General features: G+C 41.4%; 1 protein-coding gene and 1 long non-coding RNA gene across 2 annotated transcripts in view; one reads left to right on the forward strand and one right to left on the reverse strand.

Moving 5' to 3' along the window:
* Window positions 1-25,726, reverse strand: part of LOC126404375 (uncharacterized) — a 40,592-nt gene extending 14,866 nt beyond the window's left edge. Inside the window, exon 1 of the long non-coding RNA XR_007571483.1 lies at window positions 25,312-25,726. This is a non-coding gene — a long non-coding RNA (uncharacterized LOC126404375). The remainder of the gene's footprint in view (window positions 1-25,311) is intronic.
* Window positions 2,297-3,978, forward strand: rassf10b (Ras association domain family member 10b). Its single transcript, XM_050067488.1, has one exon. It carries the CDS (start codon window positions 2,300-2,302, stop codon window positions 3,629-3,631), a length of 1,332 nt encoding a protein of 443 aa, XP_049923445.1. The 5' UTR covers window positions 2,297-2,299; the 3' UTR covers window positions 3,632-3,978.
* Window positions 25,727-26,875: the final 1,149 nt, after the last annotated feature.

Below are 26,875 nucleotides of genomic sequence, written 5' to 3' on the forward strand. Positions count from 1 at the left end.
CCTTTAAACACATCACTGCTGAGTATCAAGGACGACCAACTAAAGCTTCACAGTCTTAGCTGACACTTGTACAGCATTAATACTCAGCCACTCTCCTTCTTTCATACTTAAATGTTTCCAACCCTTCAGATATCTTCACCTAAATCTGAAGGTGACATTTACACAGTCTAATATCTGTCCCCTCTCACTCATGTCGACAAAAGCAAACTGGCCCTGAATATTCAGATCACTGAACACAAAGTGAAATCCAACAGAAGAGAGGTCATCGCTGCTTCACTCACATCTCTGAATGAGTTCGATCGTAAGATTCTTTGTGTCTCTGCTACACAGCCTTGTACTGCAAAAAGATTTTTTTTTTTTTTTGGCTCCTGTCTGAAGTTACATGACGGATATTCATTATTTGAATATGGCACTGGGATGTTACAATGTGCAGAATCACAAACTGCTGCTGCGTAAGGTCAAAACGTAAGGGTGAAATAATGTTATCTTAAAACAATTAGAGCCTCATTAAACAATATCTGTTTAATGTTAACGTCATCACACGTCATGTCTCTGTGCAGCTTTACAGGGCGTGTCTTTTAAAGGTGACATGTCTGCATATAAAGTCAATAGAAAGACGAGAGGACACAAACATGTGAAATGAGGTGAAACTGTCAGTTGAAAATTTTTTAATAACTTCATGAGTGTACAGAGATATTCGCTGTTTGCAAATGAACAGTCGAAACAAGCTGAGCCAGATGTTTCTCTCATGAATTGGCAGACCAAACCAAAGCTGAAATGCTAGTGAATTACAAATGATAATAATAATAATCATGACAAAATCACTTGCATGCAGCTTAAAAGGTGCAGTATGTCATTCTGAAGAAAGACAGGTGATTGCTGAGTCTCATTCCCAGGTCATCAAATAGAGTGCTCCAGGTATGACGTTATTCTGTAGGCAGATGGGAAGTTAGCATTGCACTGGTTCCCTCATGAGATAGCCAATGAGATTTTCCCATTGGATTATTACAACCACGTTTTTAAGACACATAACAAAACATTAAAGTCTCTTAAGCTTGTGTTGACCACAGACCTTTATTTCAGACATCTAAACCAAAACCCCGTTGACTTTGAGACGAGGGAACCACGAGTGGTAATATGCCAACTCATTTCTGGGATTTAGAACTCATTCCTGATGGACTCAATGCTGATGACCTTGGGTTGGTAGTGGGACTGAACTGCCAAACCATCGGTATTTGACGATCTGGGAATGAGACTCAACAAACACTTATCTTTTCAACACATTCTCACTCCGACCTCGTCATGGACTTTCTACATCTAGATACGACATGAAAGGTACCCTGGGTGCAATGGTTGTTGACTTTCTGGGACACCCTGTCAAGTTCTGCCTGTCTTCTTTCAAAATACACTTCGGTTTTTACAGGAAATTTACTGTTTACATACAGTCTCTTTCAAAATAAAAGCACTACTTCAGTACAACAGCGCAAACTGGCATTTTCGTTCCTTCAAAAATTAACACACGTGGCTGGGTTTAGGCAACAAAAACATGTCGTTGAGGGGTGTCAGTGGCTTAGTGGATAGAGCAGGCGCATACCTGATAGCTTTTGTTCATTAGTGTCTGATGCCACAAGTCACTGCCCTGCCCAAGTGCTGGATTTCAACGACTTCGGAGTGAGACTGGGTTGATCTTTTTCCAGAATTACATACTGTAGGCCTACCTTTAAAAATAAGGTTTCTATATTTTGAACTTTCACTGCCATTTGACACAATAATATTCAGGTTTAGTAGTGCTTTTCTTATACTGCTAAATAATTATGTTCTTTAATATATGATTCATAATCATGTGTCCATTCATTTAAATCTGAACACATGAATCACAATAAATCATCTTTTATTATAAATATTTCCATGATGTACACTGAAGTTACCATTTCAAGAGCACAATGACCCTCATGAACTCCCAACCTGCCTCAGAAATCACAGCATCTGGTTACTGACGCTTGCTGGTGGCAGTCATGTGACCACAGCAGAGGCAGTCTCGTGAGGGCGCAGCATAAACGCACCCGGAGTGTTTCCTTCCTTGACTTGGCCTCAACAAAGTGCACAGGAGGACGCATGGAGCTCCAGACCTGCAGCTCCATCAGCAACTCCTCACATGCGTCTGGGGCGCAGCGCGCATGCACACAGAGATGAGCATGGACACGGCTGCGCTTTTCTCCGGACATGCGGATTTAAATCTATTTTAAGAATGACTTTTTTCTTATTTCTGTTTATAAGTAACACAGTTTAGCAGACATTCATGATGGAGCCGGAGGAGAGTAAGATATCAGTGTGGGTCTGCCGAGAGGAGAAGCTTGTCTTCGGCTTGTCAAAGCGCACAACCTGCGCTGATGTTGTCCAAGTTCTTCTGGAGGAGCAGAAATCACAGCACGGCCTCTCCACAGCGTCATGCCCACAGTCTTACTGCATCGTGGAGAAGTGGAGAGGATTCGAGAGGATTTTACCAAACAAAACCAAGATTTTACGGCTGTGGCTGGCGTGGGGAGAGGAGCAGAGAAATGTGAAGTTTGTGTTGGTGAGAAGTGAGGCGTCTTTGGCGAACCACGGAGCCCGGAGCGCAGAGGCGCGTGTGGTGCCCAGCAAACACAGCCCCTGTGTCACCAAGGGGACCGCCGGGCGGTCTCCCATGGGTGGCATCTCACCTGAGAAACAGCGTCGGATCGTCCGGAAAGCTTTCAGAAAGTTGGAGAAGATCAACAAGAAGAGGGCGCAGAGAGACGCGTCCTCTGCTGAAAAGATGGAAACTTTGGTTCACCTGGTGATTTCTCAGGATCATACAATCCGCCAGCAGATCCAGAGGCTCACAGAGCTGGACGCAGACATCGAGAGGTGCGAGGCTAAAGTGCATTTGGACAGAATTCAAAGACACGGTGTTAATTATGTGCAGGACACGTATTTAGTGGATGCTGCTGCGGCGTGCAGCCGGGAGGGAGACACAGTGTGTTCACCAGAGACTCTTGCCAAGTTTGAAGAGTATGTCCGGCAGTGTGAGGAGGTGGTTAGACTACAAGAGGAGCTGTGGGAGCAGGAAGCCCTTATAGACATTTTCACGGTGCAGATCCAGGAGGAGCTGAACCACCGCTGGATGCAGCGGAGGAAAGAGGAGCTGCAGAGCAAAGACGCAGAGCCCGGCGAGGGCGCACCGTCCCTCCCCGGCACAGGGGCAGCACCGGAAAACGAAGTGCTTTTGGAAGAGGAGAGGATCAGGACACAGCTAGATGCGAGTTTGTACATCGGTCTGCGCCTCAACACGGATTTAGAAGCTATTAGGAGCGATTTAGAGCTGACCCAGGAGATTTGCGGGGCGAGGGAGAAGGAGATGAGGGATTTGCTGGAGAAAGTGAACACTTTGGACATAGAGGAAGGGACAGTCAGTGAGGAGAGATGTAGCCACGGGACAGATGATAAGATGGGGATGATGAGCACTTTGGAGAGGAAGAGTGAGTGGGTGGAGCAGGCCAGGGGTCTGTCCAAAGCTCACAGTGGGAACGACGACGACTCAGACACTGGCTTAAGTTCTCTGCACAGCCAGGACTCAGACAGCCACCCTGTGTGGGAGTCACTGGTTTAGGATTTTACCAGGAAGCTTGCTTTTCTGACTGTTTATCAGTTTTCAGCGAGAAAAAGACCTTCTACAGTCTCAGGGATCACATTTACTCTGAAGTAAACTAAAGTTTGTGATAATATTTCCACATTGATAAAAACTGCATTTATTTTACACACATATATATATTTCTATGACATCCTCCTTAAACTGGTTTAAGAACTATTACAGTCTTTATTTGTTGGGGTAATACATTTTAATCTCACAAAGAAAGTTGTTTGACATACAAATAAATCCTGTTTTTTAAGCTTGACTTCATTTGCTCCCTTTCTTTCTGTTTGCAATGACCCAAAAGCTGAAAACAAAAGTGACATTTAAAACCTGTTGGATGTTTGAGTCAGGACTGCAGGGTGCACAGTTAAGACATGACATGAGATGACAGTATGAAATAAGCCAAACTCACAAACTGTGCCAAAAGCAGACGATTTCCACAACCTCTGCCATGTTAAGACACACCTCTGAGACAGCAGGGCGACGCAGCCAAAACACAAAGTCAAAGGTCTTTAGGATTATTCTGCAAGACTGTAAACAACATCTCAGCTTTCACTGTGACCCAGACGCTGACTGATAAAGACAACCTCTTTGCTGTGAATCATAAAGTGATAATAAAATCTGAAGTCAAAACAGAAAGCTGCTCTGCTTTGCGTCCTGGACGACTCACAAGCAGAAATGACCTCTGACAGATGATAAGACATTTTTTACACAGACAGTCTGATAGAGAAACACAATGTGAGAGCTGTACTCTCCAGATGATTATGCGTCCTGACGCAGAATGATTGCTGTTGAGCTATACTGAGAGAAAATCGTCTCACAGCTGAATTCAGCTATTCGTGTATTTTACATGCGCCATTAAAGTTTTGGGACAGCAGCACACAGCGTCCACTTTTCATCTGCCAGCTGCTGAAAAACAAGAGAGACTTCATCCTTCATTTACCCAAATGAAAACACAGTACAGGCTAGTTTAGGTCTTTGATGTCTTATGAATCACCAGCACAGTTTAGCTGCCTTCTTCCTAAGTCTGACACAGCTGTGCCGACAACAACATCTTCAAACACACAAAGAATCAGAAAAAAACTTTTATCGCAGGAAAACTTTTGTTGCAGTTAACAGATATGTGCTCGGAAGTTTTTTGATCCCTGATTTACTGAGAGAATACTTTACATTTGATAAGACACAGTGACTGTAACTTTATGAGGTCAAGAAAAATAATTTCTCTCTTGCCCAGCATTAGCAAGGTTGCTAGTTTTCAGCTGCAGTCCCTGGGCTAGATGTTAAAGCCAAAAACATCCCTCTCACTACATCAACCACCTGCTTGAAAAGGTTGGTATTGAGATTTTTGCACATATTCAAACCTGTTGATATTCAAGTCTTTCATAATGTTTAAAAGAAGTTGTGTTTCTTCTTCCACCCAGAAATGTTGGCTTCTCTCTTGGGCATGCATCTCTACCCCACAGCTTTGCAAACTATTGGTTTCTGTACAACGCTTTCATTACAATGCACAGAAACAACCATAAACAGACAAAAGCCTGCGTGTCGCAAACTGTGGAACAAACCCCAGTTGAAATGCATACTCTAAATGTGCTGTAAACAAGTTTAAACAATGCTCCTTAAAATGGAATAATACCAGCATATCCCGTGTCTTAATCGGAAAATGCTTCATTCAGAAAAAGGCCAAATTCTAAATATCCAAACCGAATATGCTGTTTACACGACCCCTATCAAATTCAGAGTACTGTCATATTCGGAATAATAGTGGAATATTAGTGTGCGAACTTAGGACATTCAGTACGTTTACATGCACAGTTTAATTCCACTTTTAATTGGAATGAAAGGCCATTCCGATTAAAAGTGGTCATGTAAACGGTCATTCCGATTGAAAAACGGTCATTCCGATTGAAAATTAAATCCGATTAAAGGGGGTGGTTTATTCCGTTTGTCATTCCGAATGAAAGAATTTTGTGTGCATGTATACACTCATTCCTCTTTAAATTCATTCCGGTCTTTCTGCGCATGCTCGTTTCCTTGCCCTTCTGGCGCGATGACGTATATAGCGCACATAGCAACGGGCTGCATAGCAACAGGCTGAGATAGAGCAGTCGGACTTGTTGCACTCACCGGTTTCCATTCGCCACAGCACGGTCTTCTATCTCCCTTCTCTGACCTTCTACCTCCCTTCTCCTCCTCAACAGACAACAAGGTTGTTGTTGTACTGCTGCTTCAAGAATATGAGCAAAACACGCCCGAAAAAGGCACTAAGAACGGCGTCGTCAAGCATCTTGTTATCCGGAGCGAGGACTATACAGTGTTTTCTTCTGGTAAACGTAAACACGTAACATCTGCCCCGCCCCCTATCCAATCAGAAACCTTCCCTGCCCCAAACCTTGCGCAGACCCGAATAAAGGCGAAACCCTCATTCGGAATGAATATTTCTCATGTAAACTACCTGGAAAGACTTTAATTCCGAATGATTTCATTCAGATTTATTTCATTCCGAATGAGAAGCTATCATGTAACCGTAGCCATTGATAACTATTGATGCCAGGTTGGTATTGACGCAGACAATGGCCCTGGTGGATCAGGCATCAGCCACGATGACACTGAGCCACATCAAATGCAGACCTACATGTTGTCAAAAGGGTTCAGTGTGATTTCAGCTTTGTATCGTGGTGCTGCTGCACACATATGAACTCTGTGACCTACTGACGACAAAGCTCTGAATATGATTTGTAGCCCTGAGACACTGTCCAAGGCCTTTTTACATAAACAAAAAGGCTTTGTTTATACTCAGTATGGTACAATCTGTGACTTCCCTGCTGCAGCCACTGAAAAACACCCTCCATCTGGAGTTAAGACAGAAAATATGATACTACTGCTCATTTCTTTAAAGTCATTTAAAGACTGTCAGGCTTGGTGCTACAAAACAAAAAACATTAAAGCAGGATTAGAAGCAGTATAGAGTATAGAGTGTCCGCCCTTGATAAACCCGCCCATGTGCTGCTTTATACCTGAATACACAGTGATACACAAGACAACACTGAAGTCTACATTACTACCTGTGTCCCAGGAGCTGTATGCCTACTAAATAAAAGGTGTATTGAATTATTGAAAACCACAGGAAGAAAACAGGATGTTAAAAGTGGTTTCTCAGTATATACAGTGACGGAGCAAACAAACTGTTACATAACTGTCAATATGTGTGAATACTGGAGGATCATTTGGGGTAAAGTGTGTGTTCCCAGTGTGCTGTGTTACACAGCAGTGTGGGTTTGGCGTTGTTTAGTATCACAATCATATTTTCATTAGTGTTCATCTCAAATTATTGACAGGCAATGTCTCATTATCCAGCAATCCAGACGTGTTTTAAGTTCCTATTCAAATTATTAGCAAAACAAAACATAAAGGAGAACTCCACCCAAAAAATGACCACTTGTTAATTAGTCAAGCCATGTTACCACAGATACTGTCCATAACTCACAGACCAAACAACCTGCTGTGTTAATCCGCTGCCAGAGCAGCAGATGTGACTGACAGAAACCCAGCAGCTCCACACAGCATGATTTACATTACTACCTCCAAGGCGAGGCACATCTCTCCATCCTGTCAGCAGTTTGTAACCACCTACCATCAAAGTGAAGGTTTTTAGCCCTTGACAGATCAAACAAAGGTAAATCTCTTTCTCTAAATCAGTTTGGACAAGCAATTAGAAAGATTTTACTGCTCACAGCTCCTGTTTTACTGTGCGCTGCATGAAGATGTTACCTGTTGATCACAGAGACTTTAACAAAGGTTTTACATTTATGACGCAGCTCATATTATCTTTAATGTGCTTTGAGATTCTGATACAAACTCTACAAGACAGTGAACTAACAAATAGTTAGTTGGGACTGGTATTTCAGATGAATGTTGTATATTAACAACCCATTTACCAGAAGAAAATGTTGGCATTGTACGTTTCTGCACTCCTGCACGATTTATACGGATCAAATCAACCTTTATAAAGATACGTAGTATATGAGCTGACTCTGTCATCAGGAGGTGGAGGGCGGAAGAAGGCTATGTTTTAAAGAGTCATTGCTGTGTTTCAATCAGCTTTTAGGCTCCAAAGTGAGTGTCTTGGAGTGACCCGTCGGCAGGGACAGAACTATAATGATGCTGCATTTACTGCCTAGATAGTGGTATGAAAATCGGTTGTTTTCTATAGAGATGTCACTGCTTTTCCAGTGGGGATTGTGCCCCAAAAAACCCTGTATTTCAAGCCAAAACATAATCTTTACCTTAGAATAACTACATGGTTATGGGCCTACACCTAACTGCACATTAATCACAGCATTGTTTTCACTGTCTTAAGTAGGGCTCTAACAAGACCTGTATTTATACTGAACCATTTGATACAAGGTTTTCGGTTTGGCACGCATCACAAACCGAGCGATTCTTAAAACTAGCATGTCAACTCATTTACTCCTGCTGCACCCAGTGTGTCAACAGCTACAACTAGACGAAAACAACGAGCAACACAGGCTACATGCTAACGTTATCCCCATACAATTAGGCAGCCATTCCCAGCTGATTCAAACAGAGCAAAAGAAATCATTGCGATGATTGGTAATGTTACATTTATAGTCGCAGATGTGACCAGAGTCTGTGGTGGAAAACGCAGGCTTTACAAACATGCTGAATGTAATGTATGTAGTGTATGTAATGTTCACTACTCCCATTTCAGCCAGTAGTAAGCCCAAATTTTAATGTTAGTTTTAAAACGTTTGAAAATTTAAAAAAAAACAAGGAACAATTCAGAAACAGAACTGCCTTTTTTGTTTGTACATATTTACAAGTATAATACTACTTTTTATTTTTTATGTTGAACAGTTTTCGTTTTGTATGCTGCTAAGAAGACACCCCACAAGATGAGTAACGCAGGTATAACTCCATCATTGTTCATGGTCATAAACATAATACTTTACGATGGATGTTTAATAAAAATGGTAAAAATCAAGCAAATTTCTCTGGCATTTATACTTGTTACTGTATAGAAAATGCATCCCACCATGACACCACCATGTTGTATTCGAGCGAACCGTGAATTTTGTAATTCCAACCCTGGTCTCAATCCTCAAACAGCTCTTTGTAGCAGTGAGGCCAAAATATCCTCAGTTTCCTAAAAATGTCCTCAGTGTCAAGGTCTGAAACTCAAACTGGTCCTTACAAAGATGGAAGTACAAGAACACACACACACACACACACACACACACACACACACACAGCCATCTCAAGTGTCTTTGTCCTTTGAATTTAGGGCAGCATCATTGTCAAACAAGGGGAAGTACTGTATTACATGCCCTGTGAATGGCAGCCTTCCTGCCTCTTGACACACAGCAGCACTCTCCTCTCTCATGTGGCTCTCTTTTCATTTGCCACTTTGTTAGACAGAGGAACATAAATTAGCCTGACCTGATAGAAGAAAACCCTTTATGTGACCTGTGATGAGTGTGAATGTAATACTACGTACAGTATTCTCAGAGGAAAACATGAGCACATTCCTCGTCCTTTGTTTCAGAGCTGAGGTGAAGTCTGGAGTGTTTCCCACATCGCTGAATGGGGGTTGCATAAATGTCTACTTCTGATTGTGTGGAGGAGTGTCCCCGAACTCTGGAGCCACTCAAGAGGAAATTCAGGAATCTCAAGTGTCCCTCTCTGAAGCTTTTCGCTGAGCTGGCATGATTAAAAAGACAAAAGGTTTTGAGGAATGTAACTCCTAATTTTAAACATTTGTGTCTATGTCTTCCTGCAGCCTGTCTGATAGCCTCTTTGTCTTCCTTATCACACAAGTATATCCAAAATTTGGCCTTTTATTACAACTTCCTGGCATGTGCATAAACATCCCTGTGCATGCTAACAAAAACATGCCAGACGGGAACAAAGAAAATGTCACAGTCTTTGTTCTGGGGTCATCACAGGGTTCACGGGTCATCTTATCAGAGGTTAAAGTTACTGAAGCTTCGCTGCCATCTGACTCTTTCTGCTGGGAGGTCATGAAGGTGAACAGTAGGGAGGTAGGAGCCAGTGAAGGAAGCACACTTTACCCTAGCTCTTCATGGACAGAGTGAAGGGTTTCATGTGGTGGTGTGAGAACAGCAGGAGACCAGAGGTCTCTGCACGGCCACTAAATCATTATGTCACCTCAGTTAACTCCATAAAGAGCTGTGGGACTCTCTCCATGCCTCAAATCTATCTAAATGATGAAAAGACAGCCTGAAGAATATCTTCTTCAGAGGAGATTTTCACATGTCAGCAGGTGCTGTGTTTACACAAAGGCTGATAATTCAGTTATAACCTGATTAGGGCAATATTCCAATGAGTTATCTTAGTAGCAGCAGGTCAAAATCAAAGGAAGCGCAGAAAGAAACCTTGGTTACTGCTCAGCGAGGATTAATCTGAATTGAAAGACATCTGAGTTTCTCCAATTTCTGAGAGAAATCTGAGAATTCTTGAGCCTGACCATGCAACTAGATACCAGCGTGGTCTCACTCCCAGGACACTGTTTAGCCTCTGTGAGAGACCATCAAGCTTTCAATGTAAACCCATCCACATCATTATTAGATGCTCTATTAGAGCAATGTACATAGTTTAAAGAGCATGGAAGTCTGCTAAGGGTAGGCACGAGGGGAGGTAGATGGGTTCAGCAAACACCAAACACTGACTCTGGAGAATGTTGTTTTAGACCATCAAACAACAAAATTGGTAACAACATTTGTGCCACTCAAACTTTTTTCTAAATTTTTCCTACACTGGGTGAGAGGCAGGGTACACCCTGGACAGGTCACCAGACTATCACAGGACTAACACATAGCGACAGACAGCCATTCATGCACAAATTCAAACCTACAGCCAATTTAAAGTCAGCAATTAATCTCCATGGCTGCATGGACCGTGGGAGGACACCGGAGTATCCACAGAAAAGCCACTCTGACACGGGGAGACCATGCAAACTCCGCACAGAAGGGTTCCCCCTAGCCTGGTGAAACCATCCTAATCTCGCAAGCTCATATTGGATTTCGCTCCGCAGATCAGTCTGGCCATGCAATCACTAAGGCGCATTCTGGCATCGGTTAAAGCTTACTGGGCCAATCACAACCGTTTATTACTTTGGTGCGGGCACGTCATCAGAATAGGTGGGACAAGGAGCGGAGTGAATGCATTTCATAAACAACCAACATGGCTGCTGATTTTGAAACTGCGATGGTAAATGTGTTGAACGAACTGGAGTGTATATTTTCTTTAAAAGCACTGAAAGCTTTTATTGAAAAAAAGGATGTGTTTGCCGTCCTTCCTACGGGGTTTGGTAAAAGTTTAATTTACCAACTGGCTCCGTTGATCAGGAAAAAGATGGGGCTCACTGAAAACCCAGTGGCTATTGTTGTTTCTCCGCTAGTTGCTCTCATGGAGGAGCAGGTCAGGGAAGCGACCAAGCCATCATCACAGCTCATCTCCGTTGCATGCTGCACGCTGCACTTGCTTGCTGGTCTGTTTACAGTGGCGTTGTGCTAGCCTACATCACACGTTTCATTTACTCTGAACTTTGAGTGACAGCCATTGATACCGCCCCTCGGGAATAGAGGAAATGTACACTCTGTGTCGAGACCCATTTGTGTTTTGCGAATTGGTTCTGGCAACGCCCGTCTAGGCTCCCCCACCCCTAGGTTCGAACCAGGAACCCTCTTAATGTGAGGCAACAATGCTAACCACTGCACCAGCGTGCTGCCCTTAACACATACCAGTGATCAGCCATTAGGTTCAATAGTGGGCCATATTTTTTCAGCATTATTTAATACCAACATAGTTTTTAAAGATGCAGCCGGGATGCAGCCAAATGTTGTAATGCATTTTGTTTTTAACATTTTATTTCTTCTAAGAATAAAACAGATTTATAAATAAAACATGTTGTTTTTGGGTCTTAATTGAGGGCAGTTGTCATATTCTTTTTAGTTTGTGAGCACTAACAGAGAGACAGCAGCTGAAACTATGAGGCTTCAATTGTAATCATTAGATTATCCACACTCAATAAACAGTAACCTGTAACAGTTATGGCTGAATGAAAATGCTGTTCTTATTGTTGCCTTAAATCAACTTTCTTAACAGTGTTCCATGTCGACAGCTGACTACAGTGTTGTGCATGACTGTGTTCATGTTTTTGGGGAACAATGAATTGAACACACAAGTTTGTAACTCATGAACTTGAACGTGAGCGTTGTTCACTCTTGCAACATTTAACAATGCTCGTTTTACAGCAGGATTTACGGCAACTGGTAAGCCAACATAACACCAACATGGCTGCAAATAAAAATTCAGACTAATCACCTGTTGGTCCTGCTGAAGCCAGTACTTCAAATACTAGTGAATCAGTACAGATTCTAACTAAAAATTTGTGGCTGATGGGTCTGAAAAAAAAAAAAAGTCCATGTCAGCCGCATTGGTGATGAATTTGAAGCAACCCACAAGGTTGAAGATTCAAAACGGCTTGGTCGTATCTGCAAGTGAATGATGATCACAAGTACTATTTTGTACTTTTGTACCAGCTAAAATTAATAGTGATTCTTAAGTCACATAGCTAATGGACAGTAACAACCTCAGAGACCCTGCTAATGGTGAAAGCTATGAATAATAAAGCATCATGTACTGGAGAAAACAGCAGTATATCCAAAACACACAAAGCAAATTTTCCATTTTCTGCCAGTGTTATGTGAACTTTCAACTTTTAAGATGTGTTAAGCACAAAAATGACTCGGATATGTTGAAATATGTCAACACTACTTCAAACTACATCAAACTCTCCAAAGTAATTACACTGAAATTTATTAGTTTTGCTGTTGTCAAAGCAAATTCCTCGCACGTCAAGAAAAAAGAAGAACTTCTTTTAATGGCACGACCTGCCGGAGTTCTCTAATCCCAGGAATGTGTCACTTTGTGTTCCTGTTGTTCCTTTGTTCGGCCTCAGAGAGTGATCTGCCATGAAGTCACTAATGAAGGTATTGACTCGAGAGCCAGGACTTCAATACCGGCGCTGAGGTGTGAGCCACTCAGAGAGTACTTAGCCTGCTGCTAACAGACTGGAGCCGCCAGTGTGCGCTCATTAGAACTCATTGTGCTGGTGGCAGGTGTGTTAATCCTGTAAGGCCGGGTGCTGACCCCGGGACCTCGCCTGTGGGATACTGTACAACCTCTTTCCGAGTGTTTTCAAGGCCCGTCACCTCCTGTAGGAGCTGATGCAGCCCAGATCTGTCACCAAAGGGCTCATTACCCTCCAGTAACCTTCATCAGAGGAGCTAAGTCACAACTAGTAGAGTGACAGAGTGTTTAGGGCTTTTCTTTACCAAATCTCATAAATACACATCATGACTGGTGTTGTAGATATCTAATCTATTTAATCCGAATGAGCCATTTAAAGTCTTTCACAAGGAATCAGCTGTTTTTTGTGTGATTCACTTCTGATTCATTGTTCTTCCGACAGGCTAGTTGTCCTTTTCCTTAAAAAGACAAATATACGGCTTTAATTTGAAGGAGTACATAGATTGTAAGGAACAAAACATTTACTGGCAGCAAGCCTGCAGACGTAACACTGCAAAGAGGCCTCCGGTTATCTTTTTATTATTTTTGTGAGAAGGCCAGCGATTGTATCAGGCTGGCCATGGCAACCCTGGACACCCTTTGGCAAGGTGGCCAACTTGTATAACAGTCACAGTAGATTCAAATGTAGATTTCAAGTTTTCATGGCAGAAAATTGGTCACTTATCAGCACTGGAGTGGACAAAACTGTAAAGTGATCGACATAATCCCAGCTGTCTAGGGGGGCGTTTCATCGACAAAAGATGTCTAGACGTCTAGGTTACAGTCTTCCTCCATTGTTCAGATGCTTTGTTAGAAACGAGAGACCCGCTTTTGAGAATGGGTGATACAACAAAACTGTGTTGTGCTCTCAAAACTTTTCATATCATCAACAAAAATAACAAAAAGTCCACACTCAAGACATCAAATAGGAGAAAAGTACTCCATATTTTTTCCAACATTTCATCACCTTGGAATCATTGTGTTACAAATTTGACCTTTGCAGGCCTCCGCAAAGACGTTCAACACAATCGACAACCTCACTGAGCACGACAACTTTAAACGTGGGGGAGACGGACCTACAATGTTTCTGGACAAGCTTATGAATCCTGAATCCTCAGGTGAAATTCATGCCCATGTGCCTATGTGCTTACTATGTCATAGTCGTGCAAAAAGTGAAGACAATTGTGCAACGTGAACCCAAAATAATTTAAAGTTCAAGTAATGCATTTGACGTTTTGATAACCACGTCACTACATTTGCAGTCTTGGACCACAGTTTGCAGCAATGCATCTGAATTGGGCAAAAAAGTAACATTAAGAAAATGGTCTTCACAGTAACAGGAGTTTTCAGACATGCTAGTGACTTTATGCAGATGCACAGCAGTGCTTTGAGCTAATGTTAACTGTAGCATGCTAACATGGTTGAGCTAATTGCAAAGCACAGCTGAGGCTCATGGGACTGTTGTTGGTTTGTTCGTAGACACATTTAAATTATGACCTGGGGTACGTCCCAAGTCCCTTAAAATTACTGCTAACCACCTAACCTAGCCACCTTACCTAACCGTTTAGTCCCTCCCACTTAGGAAAACATTTAAGGAGTCAGGAGTCAGGAGTTAGGAGTGAGGAGCGAGGATTGCTGATAAGAGACATGAGCCGGCCTTACTCTGAAGCGTCACGTAAAGCGACGTCCTATTCTGGTGACGGCGGCACCTATGGGCGGCACAGCTGGATCTGCTGCATAACGGAGCCAGCGTTTGGCGTACATCCCAAGTCACATTATATTCGCTGATCAAAGCCGTAACACCGCCCCCCGCAGATAAGGAAAAACTCCGCAAAAAACCCTTTAACGGGGGAAAAAAATGGTAGAAATCTCAGGAAGAGCACGAGGAGGGATCCCTCTTCCAGGACGGACAGACGTGCAATAGATGTCGTACAGAACAGATCAACATGATAAATTAACAGTAATCCGTTTGACACAATGAGACAGAAAGAGAGACAGAGAGAGAAAGAGAGACAGAGAGAGATGCAGGACACACGGTAATGACAGTAGCTTACAACAACATTAATGAAATAATAATAATTAATATTAATATTAATAATTAATATTACCTACAGCCTATTAAACATTATTCCACTCACATAACATGCAGGACAATTAATGATGGGCAAATGTGTTTGTGTATGTGTTTGTGTATGTGTGTGCGTGGTGTTATATCATTCGAGCAGCTGCACATTTAACAGCCACGCATCACAGACAGTCTGCTGAACACCGCAACGGGTTGTGAATGAAATAAACTTAATTACAACATGACAGTCTTGCACGAAATATCATTAACGTTACTCTTTGTATTCACATAGGCATGTGAATTACAGCGTTTCATTGCAAAGAATGCATGTAACGGGTACACTTGCGCTATTTCTCCGCCATCTCGTTCAAATGAGACAGACGAAGGGGGCGGGTATTTATACGTCAGGGCCTCAAGCTGAAAAAGACTTCCTGTTAGGAACCTCTCGTGTTACCTTACTCATCGCACCTAACAGATCCCTCCTAACGCCTAACGCTAACACCTTACTGGCAGGAATAAGAGACATGAGACGGCCTTAAAGATGGCGGAGCTCGAACGACTTCCGGTTCAAGTAAGGAGTTAGGAGTTAGCAGTATAAAATAAGAGACTTGGGATGTACCCCTGGTGATGCTAGACGAAAAGGCAGGGAATCACTAAAGTCATATAAATTCTTCCTGAAGGGACCATAAATGTCTGTGCAAAATTTCTTGTCAGTCCAACAACAGTTGTGGAGATAAATTAATCTGGATCAAAGTCAGTGGGTATTCAGTTTGCCAAAAGGAGCTCTAGTTACACTCCCTTTTAGACAAACTCTTCTCAGTTGGCTCTCCATGGCTCCCTGCCTGGCTTCCCTTGGTGGCACTGTGTTCAGTTTTTTAGTGGAATGATACACCATATAACATCTTACAAGTGTTTAACAGCTTCAGGTCGTCTGTGGAAAAAGCTGCCACACCCACAAGTGATGAAAAGAGAGCTCTAAGTATGTATATTACAGCCATCTCCTCCAACAACACACAGACACTCTCTTATCGTGCATCACAGAGGGTTTCATGGGTGTGCTTGGTGTATCAGTTACAGAAAAACTCATGAAGATGAGATCAGGTGTTTGTGAAATTCACTGAATTATCTTCCTCTCAATAAAAATGAATGCTTTCTGCTTCAGGCAAAAATCACAGGATCTTTTCTTCGGAACAATCGCTGTATCCCCCCTCTCCTTATCACCTAATGGGAAAGTTTGGTTTCACATACAATGGGATGGATTGTGTTGCAGTACTTTTGTGGGTCACACCATTTCTCCTTTTGAAACACACACACACACACACACACACACACACACACACACACACACACACACACACTGTACAGCGGAGACTGGAGTACAATCAAAACAGCAAGTTTGTGATTTTGTTGCTCCTGTCCAATGCAAGGGGCATTTACATATGACAGGAGCTGTTCTTAATGAGTACATTTAATGAGGGACATTTACCCCTTTAACTTGTGTTATGTACATATACAGTAAGGATTGTCAATACAAAAGGCTTCAAATCTCAGAAAGATCTTAAAATATCTTTGGGCAATATTTGCCGACTGTCTAAAAATCCACGTGCATCAATGAAGATGCAACAAAAACATTACATAGAGTCTTAAATCTGCTAATTCAATCACTGAAAAACTCCCTGCAGAAAACCCTGCAATAACCAGTCATAGTCCTTTTCCACTGAAGGCATTTTGATATGTCATGTCAGAAGGTAATGCACAGGTGTAACTACTGACATCAAGGACTATGTTTACATGCATACTTGCACACGATGGTAACTTCTTCCACCTTGCAAATACAACCTCACTCTTTCACTCTTTCAAACACCTTCTTAAAAAAAGGTGTCTGTTTACATATTTGTGCATACCTCAATATCTAAGTCTTTCGTAATGTTGAAATGTAGGTATGTTTCTCCTTCTGACCAGAAATATGGGACTTTCTTTTTCTATTCCAGTCTTTCAAACTGTTGGAGAGTTGGTTTGTGTACGATGTTTCCATGACAACGCACAGAGCTCCCTGTAAAGAGGCAAGCGGCTCTGTGTCACAAACTGCAGTAAAAACCCCACCTAAGATGCATAATCTGAATGTGCTGTATACAAGCCCAAAGAATGCGCCTAAACCTGAGTAATACCGACATATCCCACGTCTTAATCGGAAAATGCTTCATTCGGACACAAACACTGCTCTATCTATGGGTATATTTTTCAATTGTAAACATGTTTTCAGTTTACATTAATCACGTTTTATGTCCGGTAGCATTGTTCCGATGCAACATCATCAAAAATACTTGGTGCAGCTTATCTGTGCATGTTGATGGTCGAGCACTAAGGGCTACAATACACCCAAGTCTTTCCTTTTCATGACAGGACTGTGACAATCAAGCCAAATATGTGTACACCAGGGCAGTGTCTGAAATCACTGCCTAATCACTATATAGCACAGGACTGACTGACTGACTGACTGACTGACATTTTATTTGAGTGTCCGAATTCTGAGTGTGACATTTATCCATTAGTGCCCTCAACAATTACAGTGGAGCAAAAACAGTTTCCATGGCTGAGTCACTTTTAATAGTCCCATACTGACACTTCTGTCAACTCTGTCCCTGACAGTGACTACGCAAAAAAGATGATTATTATTAGTGTCTGATATATCAATATAAAAGTGTCTGTCATTTAGGAAACAGTGAATGAGTGATGAAGAGAAGGACACGGCCCTGGCCTCATTTTACAGATTTGTCCAAACCGTCTGATTTTCACAAAACTGATCTTTAAACAAAACAGTAAATAATAGTGATTGACAACAAAGTTTGGAGGGAGCAGGAAACATGTCTGACATTTACAGATTGGACTGAAGTCCAAACCATTGAAATTGTACACTCTCAAAAAAATGTTGCAATACAAGTGTGGTTTTGTTTTTGGTTGTTTAGATACTGTACTAAAGACACAACACTCACTGCAACATGCTGCTTTCTCATTGACTGGAACTTACTTTCTGTCAGTGATCTCTCAAACAAAAAAATAAACAACTGTCTGGTGTCTGGAAACGTGGAAAACCACACAATCACTGAGCTCAATAAAAAGTCCTTTCACATGTCTGGAAACTGATTAAAGCCCGTTTTGTTAACGTCACGTTACACACAGAGACTCTTAATCTTTACAGCTTACGTTGTCAGATAACAGATACAGGAGTCCTGAAAATGTGTAAATGTACAAAAATCATCATGGAGCAACATCGCTGTAAAACTGTTGGTAAGCAGCAACCTTCCTTTGTCAGAAACTTCAGGCTGACAAATCACACAAAAATCCAAAATCTATATGAGCCCATTGGGACCATCTTTATTTATTCTAAATGAAATATATACACTCATTTCAAATATACCACAAAAGGCCTCTCACAGTCACCTTTTTCTTCCTATATTCTATACAGAGTGTGTAGTTTACAAACGTCTTATATTGTGTCATTGTTTGTGTTTTTATAGTTTAGAAAAAGGTGCCCTGATGGAAAAACTCTGCTTGAAGGACAATAAGAAGATTACAGCTGCTGCGCAGCGATGGGTCGGGTCCGGGCATTTTTAGGCAACTCTGAGCAACAAGCAGAAGAACTGGAAAACATTTAGGAATTTAGCAACACAATCTGCCTTTTGCATCAGCTGAGGCTTGAACTCACAACCTCTGAGACTAAGAATCAATTTCTATCTAACTGAGCTAATTAGTCATTGACAATTCATGTGTAGCTTCACAAACTGACTAAGCCAGACGTGCAGGTTTAGCAGCCGTCCATGCATGGAAAAGCAGATTTCAAACCACTGTAAAAAATTCAGTTATCGAAACAAAAATCTGAAAATACACATATTGCATCTAGACAGCATGGAGATATTGGTAATTTATTTTAACAATGATTGATTTGCTTCATAAGTGAAAAACTGATGTTTAACTAGTTGAGCTATGTGCAAAGTGAGAAGCCTCAGATGGTTTCACACTGAAGTATTGACACTGGATCTTTGTGCAAAGTTTGGTTTATTTTCATGAAGGCAGATTTTCTAGCAGAAAAAAGACCTGAAGATGCTGCACAGTGATGAGTCACGCTCAGGCAATTTTAAGCAATAAGCTGGAGCACAAGAAGATGATTACATTACAATGTGGATTCTGCACCAGTTGAGGCTCGAACCCGCAACCTCTGGAACCGATTTCCTCGGAAGAAGAAAGAAGAAGAATACCTAGGATTACAATAATGTCCTGGCAGCTTAGCTGCCCGGACCCCAATTAAATGAACTGAACTGATAGTTTTCAATAAGCATTATCACTTTCACTATCACAATGAACTACTAAATAGATGTGAGATTATAAGTTTTTTTTTACTCATATTATTATCTGTTTGGGTTTGCAACAGGGCGCTGATCATATACTCATTCAGTGTACATTAATACTGCGACAGTAAAAGCTGATTATCACCAGGAAAGGAAAGTTTAAAGGTTGTCAATCAGTTCAGTCACTGTCAGCTCTATCACTGCTCATCTTATCTGCTCCTCCTCGTCATTGGCGCCACTTAGGGCAGTGCGCAGGTTTAACCCAGACGCTGTAGATAATCAGTGAAATTACATCTCTCAGTGAAGATAATGCTCATTAACTTTGTGCAGACACTGGAAAACTGTGTATTCATGCCAAATTCTCTATTTGCAAAATTATGAGTCAGGTTTAAAGAGCCCCTCCAGACAAACTTTAAAGTGTATAAAAATACTCCTTTATGGTCTTCCAACATAAAATGTATAAAATATTAAATAAAGAGTAAAAACTCTGATAGGTTCTAAAAGCAGATTGAGAAATTCTGGATCCTGAGGGCTGCTTCAGTAGATTCCGCTTTTACTCTCCAGCGCCGTTACAGCGCTACCTGGGCTAGTTTGGTGACTCGTTGACCAATGAAAGAGCAGTGTGCATCAAGATGGGTAGCGATAGCATTAGAGGAAACATTAGAGAGATCCAGCCATACATGTTTGCGCTTCAGTGAAACCCAAAACTCAGATGAGGAATCTGTTGTGAATCAAAATCGGCTATCAGCAGACGTATCAGAATACTAAGTTTTGTTAGCATCTTTAATTTACTGATATGGTTTGTTAGCTTGGCGGCTAACTGAAAGTGGCTGACACAGCGTGAGTGGTTGTGAAACATACAATAATAAATACTATGATGTTATATTGTGTTCACAATGGTCCAGTTTACACCCAAAAACTGAACACTCAAACTCTGACTGTGCCAATGCAAACTCGCTCTCTGACAATGCCGCTCCGCACTCAGGTGTCTTTGCTGGTGTTGTGTCGAAGTCTGTTCCCCTGGTGATACATGTTGCCTGTATTAGACGTCAATTGGCGCCGATTGGCTTTCGTATTTGTGACATACCTAATCTAGTTTGTTGCTTTGAATCTCAGATTTTAGCGAAGTGCAGAGACATCGCCTCCTTCAGTAGATGAATGTGAAACACTTGTTAGTGACAAACTGCACAGAAACAAGTCAGTACAGTGGAGGTCAGACATTGTAAGGGACATAAACGGAGGCACTGAAGCTAAAATTTAATATTAAAATCGTGGTATAAAAACTAGAACTGTTAAAAATGACTGCTGAGAGGGTGAAAGCTTTCATACAGATTATAAAAAAAAGTAATTCATGCTGGACTGAAGCTTTAATGAATTTCTTTTGTGCTCACTGGCTCAGCAAAGTAGTAGAAGAGGCAACAAGTACAAGTCCGTGCTGTGACTGGTGGAGCTCCACAGATGGTCTGGCCTGAATAACAGGCATGCTGATTAGCATTTAGAAACAGCTGACAGGAGCCCACAACAGAATTCAGTCATACAGAAATACTCTCAGTCTTTAGAGAGGAGGGCTGAAAGCTCTTTAACAGCAGTGGGGTCACATTTAAAATGTATACTGCATGTCTGGGAGGGTGGAGGCCTCTTGTCCCTTATTACTGAGTATAATTAACATATGTGCACATTCTTAGCATCTCCTCATAATCATGAAGCTCTGCTCCTCCTGGATAAATTGGCTGGGAAGATGGAGCTGCTGCTTGCTAATTAAGAAGACATGTTAAACACAAATAACTGCTGTAAGTTGACAACAAGTGTGTATGACAAATTTGGTTTGTGCTTTTACTTAATTTGTCACTGCCTCATATTTCAAATAGTACGCATGTTGACTGGTATTATGGTATTCACAGTTTTAGAATATGAATGAATGAGATTCATGTAGATTAATTCAATTTGTAATGCTTGTTAAAAAAATCAATCTACACAACATTAACACAAACCCAGCTTGATTTATTTTGGTTTGGTGTTCAATGCTAGCCTGGTGAAACCATTCTGATCTCACAAGCTCATATTGGATTTCGCTCCGCAGATCAGTCTGGACACGCAATCATTAAGGCGCATTCTGGCATTGGTTAAAGCTTACCGGGCCAATCACAACCGTTTATTACTTTGGGGTGGGCACGTCATCAGAATAGGGGGGACAAGGAGCGGAGTGAATGCATTTCATAAACAACCAACATGGCTACTGATTTTGAAATTGCGATGGTAAATGTGTTGAGCGATTTGTAATGTATATTTTCTTTAAAAGCACTGAAAGCTTTTATTGAAAAAAAACGATGTGTGTGCCGTCCTTGCTACGGGGTTTGGTAAAAGTTTAATTTACCAACTGGCTCTGTTGATCGGGAAAAAGATGGGGCTCAGTGAAAACCCAGTGGCTATTGTTGTTTCTGGTCTGTTTACAGTGGCGTTGTGCTAGCCTACGTCACACATTTCGTTTACTCTTACTCTTACTTCCGTTTTTCCAATTGTGTGAAGGGGCACTTTGAGTGACAGCCGTTGATACCGTCCCTCGGGAATAGAGGAATTGTACACTCCGTGTCCAGACCCATTCGCGTTTTGCGAATTGGGTCTGGACACGCCTGGCTAGTTCAATGCAACCTGACAAGCCTAATTTTCAAAGTTTGCTTCTTAAATTGCTCAACACATTCCTGAGAGGCAAGTCCACTTATTTTTAATTAAGAATTTAGTAAAAGGTATACTACGCAGGATTGCCAGTTAAGCTGAAAACAAACTGGCGTCGCCGCCAAGCTTGCCGCCCCTTGCACACACCTGCAGCTAGTCAACATGTAAAGTTATTACTGCTTTTACTGAAAGATGCGTATGTCCTCCATCTTTGCATTAGCTTAAAATCATGTGTGCCCCTAATTAAACTTGATTTCTCAACTGAAGTGCCAACCTCCAGAGCTATGACTCGCCAGGCAATATCTTTTTGCCCAATGTCTTTATAACGAAAGGATCGTGGGATTTCTCAACCTCAACAATGAGTCTCTCGTCAGGTCAGAATGTTCATTGTAAAACTGACCAACAAGTTCAAATTAAACACAGTAAAAATTGTGTATTTCTATGGCCATTTTAACCCTTTGAAACCTGGAGTGACATCACTTTTCCTGTGCTGCCATCTTTCGCAGGTGTTTAAACCTTGAACACCTGCCTTAAATCTAATTAAGAGATGAAATATACTGTTTGTTAATGCCTTCAAAAACAACACATTTGACTATTAGAAGAAAATTCCTGAAAAAAATAAATCATGCTCATAGTTATAATAAACTAATGCCGACTGTAGGTAGCTGGGATGCGACTGATCTCCACTGTTAAGGTCAGACACTTAGCAGCAAAACATAATAAAGGTGATTTCAAGCATTTGAATCAATGACAGATGGTGGCGTTTTCTGGAGGAGACAGAGCCCTTGATTGTTTTAGCTGATTTTGTCTCTGTGCATTACCACACCAACAACTGCAATGAACATTCCCATTAACAAACCACACACTAGAATGAGCAGGGAGGCACTGCAAGTAAAAAATTAGAGCATAAAGTCAAAATGTAACCTCTTAAAACTTTGTATCAGTGGTCTCTACAGTCCAGAAAAGTCTAACACAGCGACTCAAGTACAAGTAGATATGGAGGAGACAGATGGAGCCTTGCTATGGATAAAACCTCAAAATGCAATTTTCTTTCAAAGCCCTCTCCTTCCTCACCCAAACCACAATCCTTTCCCAGAGAGTTTTACGCTGTTGCACACTTTTCCACAGACAGAGAAGCACAGAAGTCATTGTACTCTATCTCAGGAGATACTCCAGCTACAGAACCACACTAATACAGCAGTTTGGTTTTCCTCTTTTAGATCACTCAGAAAATAACTCCAGACATGGCGCTGATCAAAGACACCTCATCAAAGATCATACGTCCAGACTCTGAAGTGAGGTCTCTACTTGCTGTGTGGTGAGACACACAGCTGTGAATACAGATACAGCAGCCAGCCTCTTAGTTTCTTTCTTTTCCTGATGACATTCCTTATTGTTTGTTTGTACTCGGAGAAAGCACACATCCATTATAGGATCACTTTTAGAAACATAAAAAGAACTACACTTAAAATGAAAGCTTTGTCCGAGATTGTTGCTCCAAGGACGAATTATAAATGCTGCGAGACTCGTCCTCATTTTACTCTAGTGTGCAAATAAAGAATAAGGAATGTCTGCCGGATCAATATGTGCAGGCAGGAGAGCACTCTTGACACTCAAGTGCAAACCTCCCTGATACGACAAAAGGTGGGGCCTATTCTGAGGTGAAAAGGAGTGTTGTCATGGAAACCAGTCATCTGGACATCTGTGGGAACCCAAACAGTGCTGAGAGAGCCTACTTAGAAACATTAGATTCATTTTACCTTTGTGTTTTCTTTCAAATGTTTTAATGTGGGCTCTTAATTTTTTGGAGACTGTTTTTATAAGTGCACTGTAATTTTTTTTAAATTGGGGTCCAAAGGTTAAATTACAGGAGGTCATATTCAAAGAAGAAGCAGTGTGACAGTTCTGACATATTTAAACCACTGAAAACATAAACTCTGAGACTAAGCGCTCTTTTTAGCGAGTGCAGAAGCCAAGTCAGACGGGTCACCTAAAGACATAAGGTATAAAAGGTAAGACCATGTGTCATGTGACCAACAAAGTCCAGTTGCAAACTCGATATGAAATGTTGACATTAAAAGAACGAAACAATGCACATATCACAGATACATGTCTTACATGTTGTATCTTATTTAACATACAAAAATAAGTCTGTGACCACTGTTTAATTTCATCTGCAAATTATTCTCTCAAGTAAACATTTAATCAGTTTGTCAGTAAAATGGAAAGTGTCCATTATAACTCCAGAGCCCATGTTGATATCTTAAAATTGCTTGTTCCGTCCAGCCATTTGTCCGACATCCAAAAAGTTGGTAAAGAATATCAGCACATCTTCACAATACTTGAGCAGCTGGAACCAGCAATGTTTGACATTGTTGCTTGAAAAATTGACTTAAACCATTGTCGGAATAGTTGCGGATTCATTTTCTGTTGATAGATTAATCCTTTAAACCAGTGGTGTCAAATTCATTTTAGTTCGCGGGCCACATACAGTCCGATTAGATCGCAGGTGGGCCGGACCAGTAAAACCACTGCATAATGTCCAATAAATAACAAAACCCCCAATTTTTTTCCCTTTTTTGTTTAAAGAAGCACATTTTAAAACGCTAATCCAATTACAAAGCAGATGACAAACAGTCTTTGATGTCTCCAGAAGAATAAATGCAATTTCAACAATATTTCTTAGTTTTTCCACATTCAGTCAGTTGACTACTCACTGTCATTACATGTGCATTTTTCTATACATTTCCACCCCTGTGTAGTAAACATGACATCACCACACCGAACTTAAGTGAAAGAAAAGAACTGGTCGGGATGGAAAAGCCTTTCACATGAAACAGCATTTTACATGAAAAAACTTGCTAACTTAACTTGCTCCTGAAACCTGGAACCTCTTACCCTTCACAAATACATCACTATTTGGTGTGCAAGGTCATCCAGTGGAACGGATTGGACCCTTTGGCGGGCCGGTTCTGGCCCCCGGGCCATATTTTTGACACCCCTATTGACATATACAGCCTACAAAACTCCAGCACAATACAGATCAGTACTGAAAGAGACAGAAGACTAAAAACATCCACAGCTTTTAAAATTTATACGTTATTAATGCACGTATCAAACACATGACTTACACACCTTTATGTCTATGCATGAGAAAAAAAAACAGTCTACAAGGCCTAAGTTAAAGTAGTCTAGTTAACAGACTGGAAAATACAGGCTCATTCACAAATCACTGATCAACAAAAAACTAAACAACCAACAAATGATATTTCATTACTAATGTCCCTTTAACAGTGTACATATCTGTATCCAGACAAACAGGCTGCAGTACAGAAGTTGCTTAACCCTCCATAACATCACCAAAAACAAAGCAAGGAGTGAAATACATACATGAAACCATAAAGAGACATTTCATCATCATGAAAGACACCAGCAAAGACAGAAAAATGTATCTGACTCACCACATTTGATGTAAAGGCCACTTTTTTCTTCTTCATGGTGGTGAACTGGTCCCACGCATTAGTCTCACTGCACCTGTTGACTGGGGGGGCATCTCCCTCCATCTTGGCCAGCTAACATGTATCCAAATGTTAACATGAATTCAGCTTCTGCCAGGCCGAAGTGCGACACTTAACTTGACAGTTCAATTCCAAGAGTCCTGTCAGTTCACAGTATTGTGACAGTGACCACAGCTGTTTGATAATTACTGTTTAATCAGTTTCACCTGGATTCACCTGGGCCCTGTTTCAACTGTCTGCAGTGCATGGTCTAAGGTGCATTTACGGAGTGTCTAACTCCACTTTCACTAGTTAAACGGCACATAATCTGGGCGCAAAGTAAGTCGCAAAAGGCAAGGGCGATATAATGTGTCCCTAATTACGGCACGGTTAGCACACCTGTGTACGCCTGTGGTGCGGGTGCGCCGGGTGGGCGGAGTCTGCTCACCATCTGACAGATATCGTAACCGGAAGATCGGCCGGCCGGCGTTTACGTCACCACGACCAAATGGGCCATACAAACACAAACAAGCACAGGGAGATTCACAGAACAGTAGCCTCGCGTCACCAGGCTCTTGTGAAGAGCCTGGTTTTTATTCACTCTGAATTTTGTCTGGATTCTGGTTCCGGTCTAGAGAGCGGATGCGGAATTCACCAAATTCACCAAAGTAAAACTTTAAATTCTGGCGCACCATCGATTTGGGGTGATGAGGGGTGTAAGAAAATTAACTTAATGGCTTGGGGCTTTTCTTGTAAATTATATTCTTTAAATTAAAAGTTTCACCGCATTTTTATTAGCTTGGTGCTTTTATTTTGACGGAAAGGCGCATCCATCGAATTCCGGATCCTGTCTCACTCGCCCTGGTTCCGGTTCCTTACCAAAATGGCCACTAATGAATGTCATTGAGGCTCACACAAAATCATACTGTGAACATCGCTGTACATGCAGGCAATTATTTGTCAACTATGTAGCAAAACTAAAAACTGTTGAGAAAGATGGGGGAAGATGCCCCCTGAAGGACAAATCCAATTTCCTGTCAAATTAAAATTATTTGGATATGATTTTGGCATGTGCAGGGTGATGATGCATAAGGTAACACACTGTTGGGAGAAATAAATTGGTAGAGTGGCCAATTTTGTTGATATAGTCTAGCACAAAAATGAAAGTCATATAAAGGGGCAAGAGGCTCTTGAGCTCAAAACAATCTCACTAACTTAATTTAAAAAAATAAATAAAAAATTCCAACCCTGACCCATTAATGGACTATCTAGCATAGGGGTGTCAAACATACGACCTGAGGGCCAGAACCGGCCCTCCAAAGGGTCCAATCTGGTCTGCTAGATGACTTCACACACCTAATATTGAAGCAGTTGTGAAGGCTAAGCAGCTTTCAGGAGCTTTAAAATGAGTATCCTGTTTCATGTAAGAAGCTGCTTCAGAGGCTTTACCACTCTGACCACTCTGAAAACAGCTCTCTGAAAAAACAATAAATACTTATTCCTGTCTTTTTTTTAAAGATATTGAACA

The sequence above is a fragment of the Epinephelus moara genome, chromosome 1 (assembly GCF_006386435.1).
Source record: "Epinephelus moara isolate mb chromosome 1, YSFRI_EMoa_1.0, whole genome shotgun sequence".
Classification (NCBI taxonomy): domain Eukaryota; kingdom Metazoa; phylum Chordata; class Actinopteri; order Perciformes; family Serranidae; genus Epinephelus; species Epinephelus moara.

Excerpts from the sequence above, each read along its gene's own strand:
- rassf10b (XM_050067488.1), top strand. The coding sequence starts at position 2,300 with ATGATGGAGCCGGAGGAGAGTAAGATATCAGTGTGGGTCTGCCGAGAG.